General features: G+C 49.5%; 2 protein-coding genes across 3 annotated transcripts; both read right to left on the reverse strand.

Annotated features, from left to right (window-relative positions):
- Positions 1 to 3,644: 3,644 nt before the first annotated feature.
- LOC105497109 (lens intrinsic membrane protein 2) lies at positions 3,645 to 11,736 on the reverse strand. Of its 2 annotated transcripts, none has more exons than XM_011767865.3 (5): positions 11,681 to 11,736; positions 11,011 to 11,191; positions 6,134 to 6,283; positions 4,233 to 4,367; positions 3,645 to 3,994 (listed from the first exon to the last, which is right to left on the reverse strand). In XM_011767865.3, the coding sequence occupies exons 2-5, from the start codon at positions 11,183 to 11,185 to the stop codon at positions 3,933 to 3,935; spliced, it is 522 nt and encodes a 173-aa protein (XP_011766167.1). In that variant the 5' UTR covers positions 11,186 to 11,191; positions 11,681 to 11,736; the 3' UTR covers positions 3,645 to 3,932. The 2 variants fall into 2 exon arrangements, with proteins under 2 accessions (XP_011766167.1, XP_011766166.1); XM_011767864.3 differs by having other exon boundaries at positions 10,885 to 11,191.
- A 289-nt stretch (positions 11,737 to 12,025) lies between these two features.
- On the reverse strand, positions 12,026 to 17,892 carry C20H19orf84 (chromosome 20 C19orf84 homolog). Its single transcript, XM_011767866.2, has 3 exons — positions 17,832 to 17,892; positions 14,139 to 14,322; positions 12,026 to 13,167 (listed from the first exon to the last, which is right to left on the reverse strand). Exons 2-3 carry the CDS (start codon positions 14,171 to 14,173, stop codon positions 12,639 to 12,641), a joined length of 564 nt encoding a protein of 187 aa, XP_011766168.1. The 5' UTR covers positions 14,174 to 14,322; positions 17,832 to 17,892; the 3' UTR covers positions 12,026 to 12,638.
- Between the last annotated feature and the right edge of the window lie 2,651 nt (positions 17,893 to 20,543).

Below are 20,543 nucleotides of genomic sequence, written 5' to 3' on the forward strand. Positions count from 1 at the left end.
GTAACCTGGAAGCCCCCTCCCTGCTTTGAGTTGTCCCCACCTTTCTGGAAGAACCAATGTACTTTTTTGTTTGTTTGTTTGTTTGTTTTGAGGCGGAGTCTCGCTCTATTGCCCAGGCTGGAGTGCAGTGGCCGGATCTCAGCTCACTGCAAGCTCCGCCTCCCGGGTTCACGCCATTCTCCTGCCTCAGCCTCCTGAGCAGCTGGAACTACAGGTGCCCGCCACCTCGCCCGGCTAGTTTTTTGTATTTTTTTTTTTTTTTTTTTTTTTTTGAGACAGAGTCTTGCTCTGTAGCCCGGGCTGGAGTGCAGTGGGCGGATCTCAGCTCACTGCAAGCTCCGCCTCCCGGGTTTGCGCCATTCTCCTGCCTCAGCCTCCTGAGTAGCTGGGACTACAGGCGCCCGCCACCTCGCCCGGCTAGTTTTTTGTATTTTTAGTAGAGACGGGGTTTCACCGTGTTAGCCAGGATGGTCTCGATCTCCTGACCTCGTGATCCGCCCGTCTCGGCCTCCCAAAGTGCTGGGATTACAGGCTTGAGCCACCGCGCCCGGCCTGTATTTTTTTTTAGTAGAGATGGGGTTTCACCGTGTTAGCCAGGATGGTCTCGATCTCCTGACCTCGTGACCAATGTACTTCTTACATGTATTGATTGACATGTCATGTCTCCCTAAAATGTATAGAACCAAACTGTGCCCCGACCACCCTGGGCACGTGTCGTCAGGACCTCCTGAGGCTGTGTCACAGGTGCACGTCCTCAACGTTGGCAGAATAAACTTTCTAAATTAACTGAGACCTGTCTCAGATTTTCGGGGTCCACAGCTCATGTCACCTGCTTGGCCACGTGATTTTCTTAGGTGTCTGTCAGTCTTGTCTAAGCACTGTCAGATTCTTTGAATCACCCCAGGTCTCTTCCAACTTTCTCCAGCCCCTTCCAACCTCTCCCAGGCTTGAAAGCTCCTCAGTAGCCCCTATCTGCCACGGAGGACCCCAAAAAATTAGCTGGGTGTGGTGGCGTGCACCTGTAATTCCGGCTACTCGGGAGGCTGAGGCAAGAGAATCACTTAAACCCGGGAGCCAGAGGTTGCAGTGAGCCAAGATCGCACCACTGCATTCCATCCTGGATGACAGAGCGAGACTCCGTCTCAAAAATAAATAATAAAATAAGAAAAGACTAATCCTCAATTAACCTACGTTCTAATAAAGAAATGAATGCTAATGGTAAACAGTTATTATGGAAGGCATTATCATTTCTATGGAGGCTCACTCTAGTCATAATATTTAATGACTATCATAATGATAAAAGGATATTAAATCTCAGTATCATTAGAGTACTTTTCAATAAATAATACTTTATGTAAGTCAATAAACAGCACTATCAATTGGCCTGAATAAGTATTTATGGTTCAACAAATGTTCTTTTGAGTGATTACCGTGTGCCAGGTGCTGTCTTTGAGGATTTACAGGAAACCAAAAGCAGACACAGGCCAGCTGAGGTGGCTCACACCTGTGATCCCAGCACTTTGAGAGGCCGAGGTGGGAGGATCACTTGAGACCAGTAGACAGAGACCAGTCTGGGCAACATAAGGAGACCCCATCTCTAAAAAAAATTAAAAAATTACTCAGGCATATTGGTGCATGCCTGTAGTCTTAGCTGCTCAGGAGGCTGAGGTGGGAGGCTCACTTGAGCCTGGGAGGTGGAGGCTGAAGTGAGGTGTGATCACGCTACTGCATTGTAGCCTGGGCAAGACTGAGACCCTGTCAAAAAAAAAAAAAAGCCAACATTGAATCCCAAAGTTGTTGGCTTGAGTAGCTGGATAAAAATGGGGTTGTTGGCTGGGCGTGGTGGCTCACGCCTGTAATGCCAGCACTTTCGGAGGCTGAGGTCGGTGGATCACAAGGTCTGGAGTTCAAGACTAGCCTGGTCAACATGGTGAAACCCTGTCTCTACTAAAAATACAAAAATTAACTGGGTGTGGTGGCAGACGCCTGTAATCCCAGCTGCTTGGGAGGCTGAGGCAGGAGAATTACTTGAACTGGGGAGGGGAAGTGGAGGTTGCAGTGAGCCGAGATCTCGCCACTGCACTCCAACCTGGGCAACAGGGCAAGACTCCATTTCAAAAAAATAAGTAAATAAAATAAAAAATGGGGTTGTCATTTCCTAAGATGGGGAAGACCATGGGAGGAACACATAGGGTGTGTGTGAGATCAGGAACTTATTTTTGGATATGTGAGATTGGAGATGCCTCTTCAAGTGGAAATGTTGAGTAAGTAGGTGAAGTAGGTAAGTTGCAGTCCTGAGTCTGGAGTCATAATTATATCATTATTATTGCTAGAGTAAGCCCCTATAAATATGATTACTAGAATAAGGCTCGGCAAATATTTCTATTTAAATAGGCCTCAATAAATTATTAGAGAAAGCTTCAATTGTCATTATGATTAGAAAAAGCCTCTATACATACAGTATTATTTTTATTTGAGGAGGCCCCAATAAATATTATTTTAGGGAATAAACCTCTATAAACATAATATTTATTAGCATAGCTGTAGCAAATAGTCTCATTAGAATCAGCCTTGTGAAACAGTCTTATTATTTTATGATAGACATTAGTAAATCTCACGGCAGTTAGCAACCATTTATTTTCTTTTTTTTATTTTGAGACAGAGTCTTACTCTCGCTCAAGCTGGAGTGCAGTGGTGTGATCACAGCTCACTGCAACCTCTGTTTCCTCGGACTCCTGTGACCCTCCTGGGACAGGCACATACCAATATGCCCAGCTAATGTGTTTTTTTTTTTTTTTTTTTGGAGAGATGGGGTTTTCTCATGTTGCCTGGGGAACTCCTGGGCTTCAGAAATCCACCTGCCTTGGTTTTCCAAAGTGCTGGGATTGCAGGTGTGAGACACCGCACCCAGCCAGCATCAATTAATAGAATGAATTACTAACAAGTGAATGAAGAGAAGATCACGGTCATGAATAGTGTGTGAAGAGCAGGTTCCAGAGGTGAAGGCTCAGGGTTCTGGTGTTTCCTTTGAACGGACGCATCATGGGAGGAGAGAGGAGGCTGGAGTCAACTGGGGGTGGCGTGGGCAGGGAGTTTTTTCAGAGATCTTTTCATTTGTCCGATTATCCTACACATCCATTTCCTGGAAGTTGAGTTGTGGTGAGCTCCTGGACAGGTACTGTTGATTGATCTCTGTTCCCCTCCCTGCAGAAACGGAGAAGGTGGGGCCTCCATAATACAGCACCCCTGGGCCGGGTGCGGTAGCTCGCGCCTGTAATCCCAGCGCTTTGGGAGGCAGAGGTGGGTGGATCACCTGAAGTCAGGAGTTCTAGACCAGCCTGGCCAACATGGTGAAACCCCATCTCTACTAAAAATACAAAAATTAACCGGGCGTGGTAGTGGGCCCCTGTAATCCCAGCTACTTGGGAAGCTGAGGCAGGAGAATCACCTGAGCCCAGGAGGCAGAGGTTGCAGGTAGCTGAGATGGCGCCACTGCACTCCAGCCTGGGCGACAAGAGCGAAACTCCATCTCAAAACAATGACGAAAACAACAAGAAAAACACACAAAAAAGCACCTCTGCCCACATCCACCACCCTTACAGCTGTTTCTCCCTATCCCAGCCCCTCAAGGATGAACACTTTAGTAATTTCACATCAATTTTATTAGACCTCAGAAAGTTACTCTAATGGATATTTCATTTTTCTAACAACCTGCCAGGCAGGTGGGGACTTGAGTCTTCTCAGCTCCCTCCCACAGGCCCCATTCTTCCTCCTTCCGGCCTAGGACCAGGAGTCAACCTCCCCCCTCAACCCAGAGGTCAGAACTGAGCCCACTCATTCCCCTAGGAACCAGGATTTCAGGCCTCTAGACTCTCCTCCTCTTCAGTGGCCTCGCTTTAACTTCCAGATGAAGTTGGTTGACACATTTGGGCTCAGCGCGGTGTAGACAGGCGCCGACATTCATGCACCCGGTAGGCACATATGTAGAAAATCCCTGCATGAGAAGTTTAAATTGACCCCCTTAAACCCCCCCAGCCCCATTTCCACCCCAAGAGAGTCCAACACCCTACTCTCTTTCTCCCTGGGTATCCATGACCCCAGACTCCATAGACCTGGAGTCTTCCTCCTGACCCAGTGCTGAGGGACCCATGTGGGATACCCTATCATCTTCCACCCGATCTGCTGCCCACTCTGCCCTGGACACTGACCTTCCCACCCCTTGCCCCCAGTACCTGCGAAGAACGTCATGAGCACTGCCACCCAGCCCAAGATGTAGGACCAGGAAAAACGCCAGTCCCCAAAGCGGCGGCCCAGGAAGCTGACGGTGACTCCAGTGTAGATGGCCAAGGCCAACAAGACAAAAAGGGCTAGGGAGAGAGAGCAGGAGGATGCAGGTGAGACTAAGGCTGGGTGTGGTTTTGGAGATGGGCAGAGAGCTGATGATGGGGGTGGGAACTAAGATTGGGGAAAGGGGTGGAAGTGGGTTGGGGTGGGGATAAGAGTGAGGATCGGGGTTGAGTTGAAATTAGGGGTAAAGATGATTGAGGGATAGGTTTGGGATGGGGTTGGACATGGTTGTGCTTTATAATGTAACTGGCCTGGCCGGGCGCGGTGGCTCAAGCCTGTAATCCCAGCACTTTGGGAGGCCGAGGCGGGCGGATCACAAGGTCAGGAGATCGAGACCACAGTGAAACCCCGTCTCTACTAAAAATACAAAAAGAAAAAATTAGCCGGGTGCGGTGGCGGGCGCCTGTAGTCCCAGCTACTCAGGAGGCTGAGGCAGGAGAATGGCGGGAACCCGGGAGGCGGAGCTTGCAGTGAGCCGAGATCGCGCCACTGCACTCCAGCCTGGGCAACAGCGTGAGACTCCGTCTCAAAAAAAAAAAAAAAAAATAATGTAACTGGCCATTGTCTCTGGTTCCTGGAAGGCAGAATCAATATTTGGAACTTCCTGAGTAATGGGAGGGTCTTTGTTATTCTTGAGCTTCTTGGGCCCAACCTGAGTTTATGGTAATGAGATGAGATGATGCAGGGTTGGATGTAGTCATCAGAGAGACCAACCAGGCCAGGCACAATGACTCACGCCTGTCATCCCAGCACTTTGGGAGGCTGAGTCGGGTGGATCACTTGAGGTCAGGAGTTCAAGATCAGCCCAGCCAACATGGTGAAACCCTGTCTCTACTAAAAATACAAAAATAATAATAATAATAGTTAGCTGGGTGTGGTGGTATGCACCTGTAATCCCAGCTACTCAGGAGGCTAAGGCAGGAGAATCTCTTGAACCCGGGAGGGGAGGTGGAGGTTGCAGTGAGTTGAGATTAAGCAACTACACTCCAGCCTGGGGGACAGAGCGAGACTCCATCTCAAAAAAGGAAAAAAAAAAAAAAAAAGAAAGAAAGACCAACCATGATATTAAGAGGGTTGGGGCTCTGAACAACTTCATATCCGGGAAGAAAGGAAGCTGGAAACTGAGTTCCATCAATGGTCAACGATTCAATCAGTCATGCCTATTTAACAAGACTCCAGTGAAAACTCTGGACACTGAAGCTCAGTGGCGCTCCCTATTGGTGAAAACATCTGTATGCTGGGAGGGTGACCCCTGGCTCCACGGGAAGAAGGCTTGGAAGCTCTGCATTTTGGGCTCTCCTAGACTCTGTCTCTTCATTTGCTTGGGCCTGAGTTGTGTCCTCTAGAATGAAACTATAACTGTAAGTATAGCACTTTTCTGCATTCTGTAAGTTATTCCAGCAAATTTTTGAATCTGAGTGGGTCTTGGGAACCTCCTAATTTGTAGCCAGTGGATCAAAAGCATGGGTTGCCCAGGCACCCTGCTTGCAGCTTGTAGCTGAGGTGGAGGCAGTCTTGCTAAGGACTGTGGTCTTAACCTGTGGAGTCAAACACAAATTTTAGGTGATTAGTGCCAGAACTGAATTGTAGTACACCAGCTAGTGTCAGAATAGACCGGAACTCGAAATAGTCATGAGGTTGGTTTTGGGTGTGGGGATGGGATTAGGGTGGGGTGGGGTTGAGTGTGAGGAGGAGTAAGGGGTGAGAATGGTGTTGAGGGGTGGGGACAGATTGGGGTTTGAGATGACAGTGAGGAGAGGGGTAGGGAGAGGGCGGGCTTACTCACTTGAGGCAAAAAACATGATGCCAGCAGAGAAGGGCCGGGAGATGCGGGAGAAGGTAGGCTGATGAGTGAAGGCCATGATGCCCATGATGATGCCGGAAGTGGCGCATAGGGCAGACAGGATCATGAAGGCCCGGGTGGCATTCCAGTATGCTGTGGGAGCACCCCATGGTCACTCCCACGCCTCCCCTGCTCTAAGTGAGAGATGCTGCTACCTCTGAGATGAAAATGCCTTGCCCCTTTCCTTATCCCTAACCCAGCTCATCCTTCCCTTCTTTGCAAATGCCCTCTTCTTCACCTGGCAAACTCCTACTCATCCTGCAAAGCCTATCTCCCATGACCCCTCCTCTAGGAAGCATCTCCCCACCCCTCAGTCATCATCTTTACCCACGGCTAAAGGTTGTGACTCTCTTTGTCTGTCTCCCCCTCCAGCCTGATTGCTCCTTGAGGACAGGCACTGGGTTGGTTCTGTGTCATAAACACCCCCACCACACATTTGGTTTGCATTCTGGCCTCGGGAAATGTTTGTTGAATGAATGAATGAATGAATGAATGAATGAATGCTGATTCCCTATATTTTCCTGCTAATTGCTATTCTCTCTCACATTTCTTTCATTTCTTTTTTTTTTCTTTTTCTTTTTTTTTTTTTTTTGAGACTGAGTCTTCCTCTGTCACCTAGGCTGAAGTGCAGTGGCACAATCTCAGCTCCCTGTAGCCTCCGCCTCCGGGGTTCAAACAATTCTCCTGCCTCAGGGTCCTGACTATCTGGGACTACAGGTGCACACTACCACGCCTGGATAAGTTTTGTATTTTTATTAGAGACGGGGTTTTGCCATGTTGGCCAGGCTGGTCTGGAACTCCTGGCCTCAAGTGATCCACCTGCCTTGGCCTCCCAAAGTGTGAGATTATAGGCGTGAGGCACTGCACCCGGCCTACTCTTTCATTTCTTTTATACTACTTGCTTATATCTGAAAATGTCCTTTTTACTTGTTTTTAACTGATTTATAATGTCTGTCTCTCCTCAGTAAATCCTTAGCTCTGCAAGGACAAGGGCCTTGCTGTCTCATTCACCACAGGGTCCCCAGCACCTAGCACCTGGTGCATAATAGGTGCTCGATAAATGCGTGAAATGAATGAATGTTGAGCACTGGGGCCATTCTTCTCTTGTGCTTTGCCCAGCGCTGGCCCCTCAGGAGATGCTGTGGGAAAGATAATAATAATCTCTTCCTCCTTTGGCAATAGCTAACTATATGCCAGGCTCACTACCCAGGTGTGATGTTATTTGTTCCTCCAGAGTCCTATTCTATAAGTACCATTTTTATTCTTATTTTTCAAGTGAAGAAATGGAGACCCAGAGAGGTAAAGTAACTTGCCGAGGTCTCATAATTAGAAACAGGGCTGGAGTTGGAATCCAAGCTCCAAGGCCCGCGTTCCTAACTGCTTGGCTATTCTGTCTGCTGGAGCACCCAGGAAAATGGTATACCTCAAACCTTGCATCTTGCCATTGAAAAGTAAAAAGTCTAGGATCTTTGTAAAACCCAGTCTTTTGTCTTGTAGAAGCCTCAGTGAGAGAAATTCCTGACAGGTTCTCCATGGATATTTGTATGGGTTGAGTTATATCTTTCTGTCCCCAGCTCCAAATTTTTATGTTGAAATTGTGACTAGTGCCTTAGAATGGTACCTTATTTGGCAACAGAGTCTTTGCAAATATAATTAGTTATGAAGAGATCACGCTAGAGTAGGGTGGGACTCTAATCCAAAGACTGGGCTGGGCCTGGTGGCTCCTGCCCAGTGTAATCCCAGCACTTTGGGATGCCAAGACAGGTGGATCACCTAAGGTCAGGAGTTTGAGACCAGCCTGGTCAACACGGTGAAACCCTGTCTCTACTAAAAATACAAAAATTAGCCAGGCATGATGGTGGGTGCCTGTAATCCCAGCTACTCGGGAGGCTGAGGCAGGAGAGTCACTTGAACCCGGGAGGTGGAGGTTGCAGTGAGCCGAGATCATGCCACTGCCCTCCAGCCTGGGCGGCAGAACAAGACTCCATCTAAAAAACAAAACAAAAACATAAAACAGAGACTGCCGTCCTTATAAAAAGAGGAATCTGGACACAGACACGCTTTCAGGAAAAATGCCACGTATGACGGGGACAAAAATTGGAGTAATGCGTCTCCAAACCAATGAACACCAAAGATTCCCAGAAAATCACCAGAAGCCAGGGAGGGAGGGAGATGGAACAGATTCTCCCTCACACCCCTCAGAAAGAAGTGATTTTGCCCACATCTTCATCTAGGCCTCCAGTAGTGTGAGACAACACATTGCTCTTGTTCAAGCCACCTGGTGTGTGGGACTTTGTTATGGCACCCCTAGCACACTAATTCAGGCCGGTCACAGGGTCTCAGACCTGGAATCCTAGCACTTTGGGAGGCTGAGGCAGGAGGATTGCTTGAAGCCAGGAGTGTTTGTTTTTAAGTATTTCTTGTATCTCCTTCTTATTTTTTGAGACAGGGTCTTGCTCTGTCACCAGGCTGGAGTGCAGTGGCTCCATCTTAGCTCACTACAGCCTCAAACTTCTGGGCTCAAGTGATCTTCCCACTTCAGCCTTCTGAGCAGCTGGGGCCAGGGGAGCACACCACCATGCCCAGCTAATTTTTGTTGTTGTTGTTGAGATGGGGTCTCCCTACGTTGCACAGGTTGGTCTCAAACTCCTGGGCTCAAGTGATCCTCCTACCTCAGCTCCCGAAGTGCTGGGATTACAGGCTGAGCCACCCTGTCCATCTGAAGCTGGGAGTTTGAAACAAGCCCGGGCAATACAGCCAGATGCTCTCTCTACAAAAATCAAATCAAATGAAATAATGAGGCTGAGTGTGGTGGCTCACAGCTGTAATCCCAGCACTTTGGAAGACCAAGGTGAGTGGATCACCTGAGGTCAGGAGGAGTTCAAGACCAGCCTGGCCAACATGGTGAAACCCTGTCTCTTACCAAAAATACAAAAATTAGCCAGGCATGGTTGTGGGGGCCTATAATCCCAGCTACTTGGGAGGCTGAGGCAAGGAGAATTGCTTGAACCCAGGAGGCAGAGGTTGCAGTGAGCCGAGATAGTGCCATTGCCAGAGCGAGAGTCTGTCTCAAACAAAACAAAACAAAACAAAACAAAAACAGACAAACAAAAAACCCGAAGACCTTCACCAAGCCTCCCTGTCTCCTGCATCCCTGGCAGAGATAAGACAGAGAGGCAGCTCAGGGCTGTCCCTCGGGGAATTCCCAGCCTGAAGCAGGAGAAATGTAGAAGTGTCACAGATGAGACAGCCAGAAGTGAGAAGGATGTGTGGAGTCAGGCAGATGGGACTCTGAAGCTGGTGGCCCAAGGCAAGTCTTTCCACTTCTCCCTGCCTCAGTCTACCTCTCCAGCAAACAGGCATCGTCCTGCCTCTCCCTCAGGGCTGGCTCAGGGAGAAATGGGTGGGCGAAATCTCCCGTGCCTGTCATGTCCGGCACTCAGTGGGGCTTAGCTCTTCCTCTCAACCACTCAAGAGGATGTTTGAATTTTGAGGTCACATCTCATGTCTCACTCTTACATACAATTGAACTGCTCTTACATGTAAAGTGCTTAGAATAGCACATAGGGCATAGTAAGCACTCAATTAATGTCAGGTATTATTAATACTATTACTAGTAGTAATATATATATTATATAGTATTAATTAATTTTTATTTATTTATTTTTCTGACAGAGCCTTTGTCTGTCGTCCAGGCTGGAGTGTAGTGGCACCTTCTGGGCCCACTGCAATCTCCACCTCTTGGGTTCAAGCGATTCTCCTGCCTCAGCCTCCTGAGTAGCTGGGATTACAGGCGCGCACCACCATGCCTAGCTAATTTTTGTATTTTTAGTAGAGACCACGTTTCACCTCTTTTGCCAGGCTAATCTCGAACTCCTGACCTCAGGTGATTCACCCACCTTGGCCTCCCAAAGTACTGGGATTACAGTTGTGAGCCACCACACCTGGCCAAATTTATTAATATATTATATAATAAGTGTGCAATATAATATTCTCTACTTTATATATTTATTATAATATATTGTATAATATATACACTATTAATTTATTATATTATATGTAGCATAATATATACTATTTATTAGATATTGAATGTGTAATATAATGGATTCTACATCATATATACAATATATGTGCATTATTTATTATATAATATGTAGCATATTATATACAATATATTATGTATTAGTAATTTATTATATAATAGAGGTGCATGTATAATACACTATATTGTATATTAATTTATTAATGTATATATGTAGTTACATATATTATACATAAGTTATATGTAATAATATAAATTGCATATATTATACATAATGTAGTATATACTAACTTAATATATTATAGATGTTATGCAGCATGCACTATACTATATATCTCTATGTATCTCTCTATCTATGGCCTGGTACATTATAAGTAGGCAAAAATACTTTATGCTACATTATGCAGTATTTAGCAAATTCAGGGCCCATATTTCTTCTGTATCCCCTGGTACCTAACATAGTTCTTGGTCCATAGTAGATATTTAGAAAATGCTGTTTCGTGACACTAGCCCCAGCTGCTGTGCATGACACCTTTGAGGCGTCAGGAAATGCCGCCTCTCCCAACTTAACCTGCAAACCAGCACCCCGTGTCACTGCAGCTAGAAAGCAACCCTGCAGTACCAGTTCTGCCCCCTCCATGTGAGTGACCTTGGGTTGCTCCCTTTCCCTCTTTGAGCCGCAGAGTTCTCCATCTGGAATACAGGTGTCCTTGGGCCCCGAGGTCCGCCCTGCTCTTTCCCCAGGCGCGGCCCGGACCCTGGCCGGGGGGCTCACCGATGCTGTCTGTCTGCAGGTAGCACTTGTTGCCCAGGCAGTACCGCCACAGGCCCTGGTGGGCGAAGGACCCTGACAGCCGGTACTGCATCCAATGGTCTGTTGCCGTGGCCACCACCAGCAGGATGGTCCCCACCCAGGCACAGAACAGGCCACCACCCATGAAGCTGTACATGGTGATCTGCGGGGAAGGGGAGAGATGGGGTTGGGAGCTGGATTCCTGGGACTTGATGGAGGAAGGGAACTGGGGGAAGAGAGGGCTCAGGAGTGGGATGCCAGGTGCTTGGGAGAAGGAGATGGAGACCTAGACGCCTGGGTCCTGGGGAAGGAAGGGACTGGGGGCCCGGACTCCCGGGTCTGAGGGAGGAGGATGGTAGGGATCCTGGAAAGACAACAGGGAGGAGGGGCTGGGTTCTTGGAGCCTGGCGTCCTGGGGAAGAGAAGGCCGGGGACCTGGACTTCCAGGTTCTGAGCAAAGAATAGCTTGGAGGCCTAGATTCCTGAGTCCTAGGTGAGGAGAGGCCCAGGGGCCTGGATTCCTGGGTGCTGGGTAAGGAAGGGGCTAGGGGCCAGGGGATGGACACCAGGTCCTGGGAGGAGGAGGAGCTGGGACCCTAGACTCCTGGGACTTGGGGAAAAGGGGGCTACAGGTCCCATGCTTGGTGCCTACCTGAGTGGCAGAGCCTGCCCGAGCCCTCCTTCTGCCACGGCCCCTCTGTGCAGACTGAGCTGAGCCTGGTCACTGGCCTCTTGGCCCCCATAGGTTCCCCAAATCCCTTAAGCCTCCCTACACAACGGTCCCACGATCCAGCAGCTTCCAGCAATCAGAAATGCAGCGGTGGCAGAGGCCTCAAATGGAATTTGCTGAAGCAGGCATCCAGGGGACTCCCCACCCCCAGCCCCTGCTCACTGACCTCTGTGACCCTCCCCTGGACCCACTACCTTGTCGCCAGCCTTGCTCACAACAACCCTGGCTTTGTCCGAGCTGTGTAAGCACACACATGCAAGATACAGGGAGAGTCACACATTTATTGTTTGTTCTTCGTGGGGATGGACACAGAGCTGTGGCTGAGGTTGAGGATGGGGCTCGTTGGAGCTGTAGATTCAGAGGACATTAAAGATGGGCTGAGGTACATAGGGAATGAGGAGAAAGGGGTTGGTAACGAGGGTGGGTTTGGGTTGAGGCGCAGAAGTGGAGTTGGGACTGGTGACAGGGATGGGAGTGAATGGGTTTGGGAATAGGGATTGACAGTGGGGAAGAGAGAGGCTGGTAGGAGTGGCTTTGGGGTTAGGGAGAGGGTAGGGGATGGGGCTCGGGGAACCTTGGGGATTGAGAATGAGGTAAGGATTGTGGTTGTGGTTGGGGATGGCATTGGGAATGGGGTTGAGGCCATCAAGGAGACAGGCCTGGGCATGAGGTTTAGGGTTTTCTTCTGGCTTGGGATTCAGGTGACTTAGGTCAAGTTCACCAAGTGGCTCACAGGAGCTACTCCTGGGACCATGGTTTTGGGGAGAGGGGAGGATGGAAGATGTTTCTTGGGGTTCTTCTGACAGGGCCGAGGTCACTCCGGGCCCCAGGAAAACCCTCCTGGGCGACTGCAATCTCAGGTGCTGGACCCTCCAGGGTCCTAGTACTCTGTCTCCCAGTCCTCAGCAGCCGGTGGTGCTTCCAGGGGTGGCTCTGGACCTCGAGCTTCCTTCTTCCCATCCTGGGCAGGCAGTGTTGGTGCTGATGGCAGTGTCATTGGTGGGGTCCTGGGGCCAGCCCCAGGGCCCCCTGCCCAACCCCTCTCTGGCTGCTCAGCTCTCCCGAGGCCTCCTCGTCGATGTGGGCCCCGGCCCCAGCCTGGCCTGTGCCTGACTTCCCAGCCCCCGCGTCCCCTGGGAGGCCTCCTGACTGCGCCAGGCTGAGTGTGGCCTGCCTGGGGGCAGCAGGAGCAAGAGGGCAAGGACTGTTGGAAGGTGTAGGCCCCCAGCAGGGCGCTGTGCAGGAGGCAGGAGAGGGTGTCCAGGCGTATGGGCACGGTGACAGAGGCCACGCTCTCTGGGAGCCCCAGATGGGCGGGGTCTGTGGAGCTCAGGAGCCAGGGTGGTGGGGTTGGGAGAGGCGCAGGGGGCCATGGCTCAGTCCCAGATGACGGCAGGGACAGGTTGTTCCTAGAACAAAAAGACAGGTCAGTGGGGCTCAGCGTCTCCGTACTTCCTTGTTTCTCGCTGCCAGGCTGTCTCTGCACCTCTGCGGAAGGCAGCCATCTCTCCATCCTCAGTGCCCACCTGTGACTTCCTCCCCCGCTTCTCTCTCTCTTTTTGTTTCTAACCCGGGTCTCTCTAGAGAAACAGACAGCTCTGCCATGAACTGCAGCATGAGACAGAACTCAGTTCCAATTCCTGGCCGCCTCGCTTTTGGTGGTGTATCTTTGGACAAACCATTTTCCTATTCCAAACCTTAACTTGTTTATAGTCAAAGATGGCTTTGGATGGTATCAAAGGCACAAATAACAGGGCTGGGTCTGGTAAGTGCTAAAACAGTGGACAGCCACGATTTCTCCAGCCTTCTGGGGATCCCTGGAGTCTTCACATTTCTTGGTTTATTCTTGGAAATTTCTGTTCGATGAGTATCTGTTTCTAGCTCTTTTTCTTTTCTTTTCTTTTTAAGATGGAGTTTCGCTCTTGTTGCCCAGGATGGAGTGCAATGGCTGATCTTGGCTCACCGCAACCTCCGCCTCTCGGGTTCAAGCGATTCTCCTGCCTCAGCCTCCCGAATACCTGGGATTACAGGCATGCGCCACCATGCCTGGCTAATTTTGTATTTTTAGGAGAGACAGAGTTCTCCATGTTGTTCAGGCTGGTCTCGAACTCCCAACCTCAGGTGATCCACCTGCCTCGGCCTCCCAAAATGCTGGGATTACAGGCATAAGCCACTGCACCTGGTCTCCGCCTGTTTCTAAATATCTCGCTCAACTCTCACTAAGCTCTTCTAAGATTCTATGTGATGATACCTGAGCCTTTTTTGTTTTTCCTGATTCTCTATGCAGGTCTGTTCAGTGCATCCTTTCTCTCTCGTTTTCACTGTCCCCTCCTCTCTCTGGGTTTCTGTCCCCCTCTCAGGAGGTCTTTGTTTGTCTCACCCTTCTGGCCCAGCCCCGTCCTTTGGTTGTTCCATCTCCCCTGGGGCCCTCTTAAGTATCTTCTAGTAACTTCGCCTCCGAGATCCTTCGAGGGCCCGGGAAGGTTGGGGAGGGACCCAGGCGGAGAGAGGTGGGGCTTGGCCAGGTCAGAAATGGGGCGTGGCTCGCGGAGTGATCCGGACCCCTGAAAGAAAGAGCACAGGAGGGGACCTGGATGTAGTTCCTCGAGACAGCTTACTTCAGTCCTCCAGCACCCCCTCAGCCCCTCCTCCCTCAGACCCAGGAGTCCAGATCCCCAGGCCCCTCCTCCCTCAGACCCAGGAGTCCAGATCCCCAGCTCTTCCCTAAGACCCAGGAGTGCAGATCCTCAGCCCCTCCTCCCTCAGACCCAGGAGTCCAGATCCCCAGCTCCTCCCTAAGACCCAGGAGTCCAGATCCCCAGCTCCTCCCTCAGACCCAAAAGTCCAGATCCCCAGCCCCCTCCTCCCTCAGACCCAGGAGTCCAGATCCCCAGCCGCCTCCTCCCTCAGACCCGGAAGTCTAGGGCCCCAGCCCCTCCTCTCTCAGACCCGGGAGTCCATGCTCCAGCCCCTCCTTCTTCAGACCCCGAACTCTGGGTCCCCAGACCCTTTCCTCTCTCAGATCCAGTAGTCCCGGGACCCCTGCCCCCTTCTCTCTCTCTCTCTGTCTCTCTGTTTCTCATTCTCTGTTTATTCCTGCCATATCCTCAAGACAGATTATTTAGGACTCAAGGGACATTTTAGGTAGGGAAATCTGGACATGTGGACACTCCCCAGGGCAGAGGGCGTGGTAGATGGTTTGGGGGTCTTAGCCATTCTAAGCGCTGGGTTCTACTAGGGGCCATGGCTCTAACTTGCTTTGTAACTCTAGGTCCTTCTAGTCTCTATGCCCTAGTTTCTCCATCTGAGAAATGGGGCTAATACTGCCGTCCAGGTTCTTTGTGATATTACCCGTGTATTAGTAAACACAGAATCTGGACCACAATTAGGCTGAACAAATGATATTTACTTATTGTTATTGCTGGTAGTTGTGACAGTGTTTTGCTGAGAAGCAGTCGTCATTCTTACATGCATTCATTTAAGAAATATTCAATGCCTGCTATGCTTTGGGCTCCAGGCTGCACACTGGGGACAGAATAGACATGGCCCCTACTCTCAGGAAACTTGCATGCTTGTAAGGGAGACAGATGAGACATACATAGCATATATTCTGTAAGAATAAGTACCTGAAGATGTCAAATCAGAGCAAGGGGAAATAGAAGCACTGAGGTAGGGAGATACAGTAGATAATGTGGTTAGGGGCCTGGCCTGGTGGCTCACGCCTCTAATCCCGGCATTTTGGGAGGCCGAGGTGGACGAATCACTTGAGGTCAGGAGTTTGAGACCAGCCTGGCCAAGATGGTGAAGCCCCATCTGTACTTAAAATACAAAACTTAGCTGGGCGTGGTGGCAGGCACCTGTAATCCCAGCTATTCGGGAGGCTGAAGCAGGAGAATGGCTTGAACCTGGGAGGCAGACGTTGCAGTGAGCTGAGATCATGCCACTGCACTCCAGCCTGGGCAACAGAGTGAGACCCTGTCTCAAAAATAAATAAAATAAATAAATAAAATAAAATAAAATAAAAATACAAAAATTAGCCGGGCATGGTAGGGCATGCCTGTAGTCCCGGCTACTTGGGAGGCTGAGGCAGGAGAATTACTTGAGCCCAGGAGGTGGAGGTTGCAGTGAGCTGAGATTGCACCATTGCACTCTAGTCTGGGCTACAGAGTGAAACTTCATCTCAAAAAAGAAAAAAAAAATCAAGTAGATAAGATGGTTAGGAAAGGCTGTTATAGGAAGGTATTGGAAGACTGGAAGTTGAATATTCCTGGGGAGGGAACAGCTTCTGAAAGTAAAACAAACATAGTGATTCAGGGACTGGAAAAGAATCAGCTAAGAGGAGTGGCATAGGTCTTTATATTTTTAAATATATGCTTTATTTTGCAATACTTTTTGTGTGTTTTTTTTGAAACAGGTTCCCCCTCTGTCACCCAGGCTGGAGGGCAGTGGTGTGATCATGGCTCACTCCAGCCTCAACCTCCTGGGCCCAAACCATCCTCCTACCTCAGCCTCCCGAGTAGCTGGGACCACAGGCACACACCACCACACGAGGTGCCTTATTTTATAGAGACAGGATCTCAGAATGTTGTCCAGGCTGGTCTCAAACTCCTGGGTTCAAGAGATCCTCCTGCTTTGACCTCCCAAAGTGCCAGGGGATTACAGTCATGAGCTACCATGCTCGCCTGGAACACTTTTATACTTACAGAAAAGTTACAAATATAAAGTTACAAAGATAATAGAGTTCTCATCTACTCCTGACTCAAGTTCCTCTAATGTTGCCATCTTACATTGTCATGTAATGTACATGGTACATTAGTCACAACTAAGAAACTGGCAGGACTATTAGGTAAACTGCAGGCTTTATTTGGATTTTACCAGTTTTTACACTAATGTCCTTTGTTTCTGGTCCTGGATCCAATCTGGACTACCATGTTGGATTTAGTCACTCTCTCTCCTTAGTCTCCTCTAATCTGTGGCCCTCTCTAAATCTTTCCTTGTTCTTCACAACCTTGAGAGTTGGGGGAGTACTACGTTATTTTGTAAAATGAAGGTCTTTTTTTTTTTTTTTTTTGAGACAGGGTCTCCCTCTGTCACCTAGGCTGGAGTGCAGTGGCGCTGTCTCAACACACTGCAACCTCCACCTCCCGGGTTCCAGCGATTTTCCTGCCTCAGCCCCGAGTAGCTGGGATTACAGGTGCCCGCCACCACGCCCCACTAATTTTTGTACTTTTAGTAAAGATGGGGCTTCACTATGTTGGCCAGACTGGAGGTCTATTTTAATGAATAATATGAACTCATTTAATCCACATTTAAAAAAATTATTTATTTTAATAGAGAAGAGTTCTCTCTGTGTTGGCCAGGTTGGTCTTAAACTGCTAGTCTCAAGCAATCTTCCCACCTGGGCCTTCCAAAGTGCTAGGATTACAGGGTGTTTTAAAATTTTTATTTATTTATTTATTTATTTATTTGAGACAGTCTTGTTCTGTCACCCAGGCTGGAGTGCAGTGGTGCGATCTCTGCTCACTGCAACCTCCGCCTCCCTAGATTCAAGCGATTTTCCTGCCTCAGCTTCCCGAGTAACTGCGATTACAGGCATGCGCCACCATGTCCAGCTAATTTTTGTATTTTCAGTAGAGATGGGGTTTCCCCATATTGGCCAGGCTGGTCTCGAACTCCTGGCCTCACGTGATCCTCCTGCCTTGAGTGCTGGGATTACAGGGGTAGGCCACCGTGCCTGGCCCGCAAAATTGCATTTTAAGGAGAAGTCCCAGGCACCAGGATCGCCCTATGCTGGACGATGTTACTCGTCCAGTGACTGGCCGGAATAGGATTTTTGCCAAGAGATCTGGCTTGCTTTTCTTTCCTGGAGACTGATGAGAACCCGGATCTTCAGATTTCAAGTCAGGGTCTATCCATTCGGTTACTTTAAATCCCAGAGGCAGATGGCGCGTACTGCTCACGTCTAGCGTCATGGGATTGTTCTAGCTTGTTCTTTTATTGCTTCTCCTGTTACTAAGATCGGGATCTGACGCCATTTGGAAACCAGGGTCTGACCTCTTCGTTTACCACGTACCTCGCCCTTTAAGGTTTTTCTGTTCCGCCCCTTGTGCCCCCGTGGCGCTAGGAGACTGGAGGCGGGACCTTGTGTCGATAAGGAAATGCCGTTCACTCAGCTTCCAAAATTGACAGGCTAGTTCTGAAAACTGACCAATCAACTTCTGCGTAAGGGGAATCGAGACTTCCGATTTGTAGGGGAACCCAGCGGCGATGGGTTAGGGTCCCACCCACTTCTTGTTGAGCGACGCGACTCACTATTCTCGGCTCTGATTGGCCAGAGAGCTCGCGTCGCTTTTGAATCCCCACCCAGCGTACTCCGCCCGCCTCGCCTTCTCCCTCTGGATGGCAAGGGATTATATGAGCCTTCTTCAGGCTTTTTTGCTGAGGCTTTTGTCTGCGCTTGTTCGGGGAGGTTCTGGCAGCGTCCGGGAGACCTGGCCCAGGCCTGGAGATGGGGAGCGGAGCTTGGAGGGAGAGAGGGAACTGGGTTGTTGAGGGGAGAATCCCTCTCGGCATCTCCTTGGTCCAATGGGGAGCTCCATTGCCCCATCCACCGCTTAGAACCAGACCCTTCCTTTCACTCTCCACTCCTCATCCCTCCTGGCTTTAGACCTTCGAAGTTCCAAGATTCGACCTTCGGGGTCTCCTCATTCCCTACGGGCTCACAAATTTCCTTAAATCCTCCTCCTCCCCGAACCCCCTTCCATCCCTGGAGATCGTGGGGTCCCTGCTCTTTCCCATTTATTCCATCCCATCTACTTGGGGACCCTGCCAAGGGCAAGGTGGGCGCCTCTCAATGCCTCTCCTACCCTCATGTCCTCCCTCCTCTTTTAGGTCCAGGAGGTCATCTTTGCCTCCCTTCCCTAAAATCTCCCCACATTTAGAGGCCCTCACCCAGCTTCTCCCCTCTCAGCCCTGTCGAGGTGTCAAGGTTCGGGGGTCACCTTTGTTATTGTTGGGGTTCGGGGGTCACCTTTGTTGTTTTTTTTTGTTTTTTTGAGACTGAGTCTCGCTCTGTCGCCCAGGCTGGAGTGCAGTGGCGGGATCTCGGCTCACTGCAACCTCTGTGTCACCCGCGTCCGTGTGAAGAGTCCATCAGCAGGCTTTGTGGGAGCAACAAGGCTGTTTATTTCACCTGGGTGCAGGCGGGCTGAGTCCGAAAAAGGAGTCAGCAAAAGGTGGTGGGATTATCATTAGTTCTTATATGTTTTGGGATAGGCGGTGGAGTTAGGAGCAATGTTTTGCGGGCAGCGGGTGGATCTCACAAAGTATATACTCAAGGGTGGGAGAGATTACAAAGAACCTTCTTAAGGGTTGGGGAGATTACAAAGTACATTGATCAGTTAGGGTGGGGCAGAAACAAATCACAACAGTGGAATGTCATCAGTTAAGGCTATTTTCACTTCTTTTGTGGATCGACAGTTACTTCAGGCCATCTGGATGTATACGTGCAGGTCACAGGGGCTGTGATGGCTTAGCTTGGGCTCAGAGGCCTGACACTCCACCTCCCGAGTTCAAGCAATACTCCTACCTCAGCCTCCTGAGTAGTTGGGATTACAGGTGCCTGCCACCAGGACCAGCTAATGTTTGTATTTTTGGTAGAGACGAGGTTTCACCATGTTGGCCAGGCTGGTCTCAAACTCCTGACCGCAAGTGGTCCACCCACCTCAGCCTCCCAAAGTGTGGGGATTACAAGCGTGAACCACCACGCCTGGCCTAAGCCCTAGTTCTTCATTGCCACAATTAGAGGACGTACAGGAAGTGTTGAGATCATGGGTGTGGAGTCCAACTGACATGCTTGACTGGTGTCACATACTGGCTCTGCCCCTGAAAAGCTGAGTCACCTTGGGTAATTTGCTTAGCCTCTCTGAGCTTCAGTTTCACTCGGGAGCTGAGCAAGAACACTTGTCTCAGAGTTGCTATGACATTCAAACATGGTGGTGTATGTAAAGGGCTCAGCATGGAGCTTGTTCTCATTGAGTCCCATGGCACGTGGGCATCTGTGCTATTTTTTTTTTTTTTTTGTAGAAAAAAGTTTATTTGCTGGTTTTTGTTTGAACCTTGAAATACAATTCCTCACTGATGATGCTAGTATAAAATGGTGGTTATGAATCCATGCTAGCCCAACAAAAACTAATTTAACATTATTGGTAAAAATGAGTCATTTTTGAATCTCTATTAAAATTTGAACTAACACATAAGCAAATCTATGCTAAAACTGGAACTGCTGGTCTGGGTGCGGTGGCTCACGCCTATAATCCCAGCACTTGGGGAGTCCGAGGCGGGTGGATCACGAGGTCAGGAGTTTGAGACCAGCCTCACCAACATGTTGAAACCCTGTCTCTACTAAAAATACAAAAACTAACCAGGCATGGTGGTGCACGCGCCTGTAATCCCAGCTACTGGGGAGGCTGAGGCAGGATAATCACTTGAACCCAGGAGGCGGAGGTTGCAGTGAGTCGAGATCGTGCCTTTGCACTCCAGCCTGGGCAACAGAGCAAGACTCTGTCTCAAAACAAAACAAAACGAAAAACTGGAACTGCCTTCTCACACTACATATAATTTACTTTCCAGCTTCAACCATCTGATGTTGAAATCTAAAGCACCCTCTTGAGTTAAATGTCCCTGACAAACCATGTAGATGGACAAACCAGATTGGTGGTCTTTATCTGCTGGTGATAGAAAAAGGCTGCAGAGGCCGGGCGCGGTGGCTCACGCCTGTAATCCC

This window comes from Macaca nemestrina, chromosome 20 (genome assembly GCF_043159975.1).
Source record: "Macaca nemestrina isolate mMacNem1 chromosome 20, mMacNem.hap1, whole genome shotgun sequence".
Taxonomy (NCBI): domain Eukaryota; kingdom Metazoa; phylum Chordata; class Mammalia; order Primates; family Cercopithecidae; genus Macaca; species Macaca nemestrina.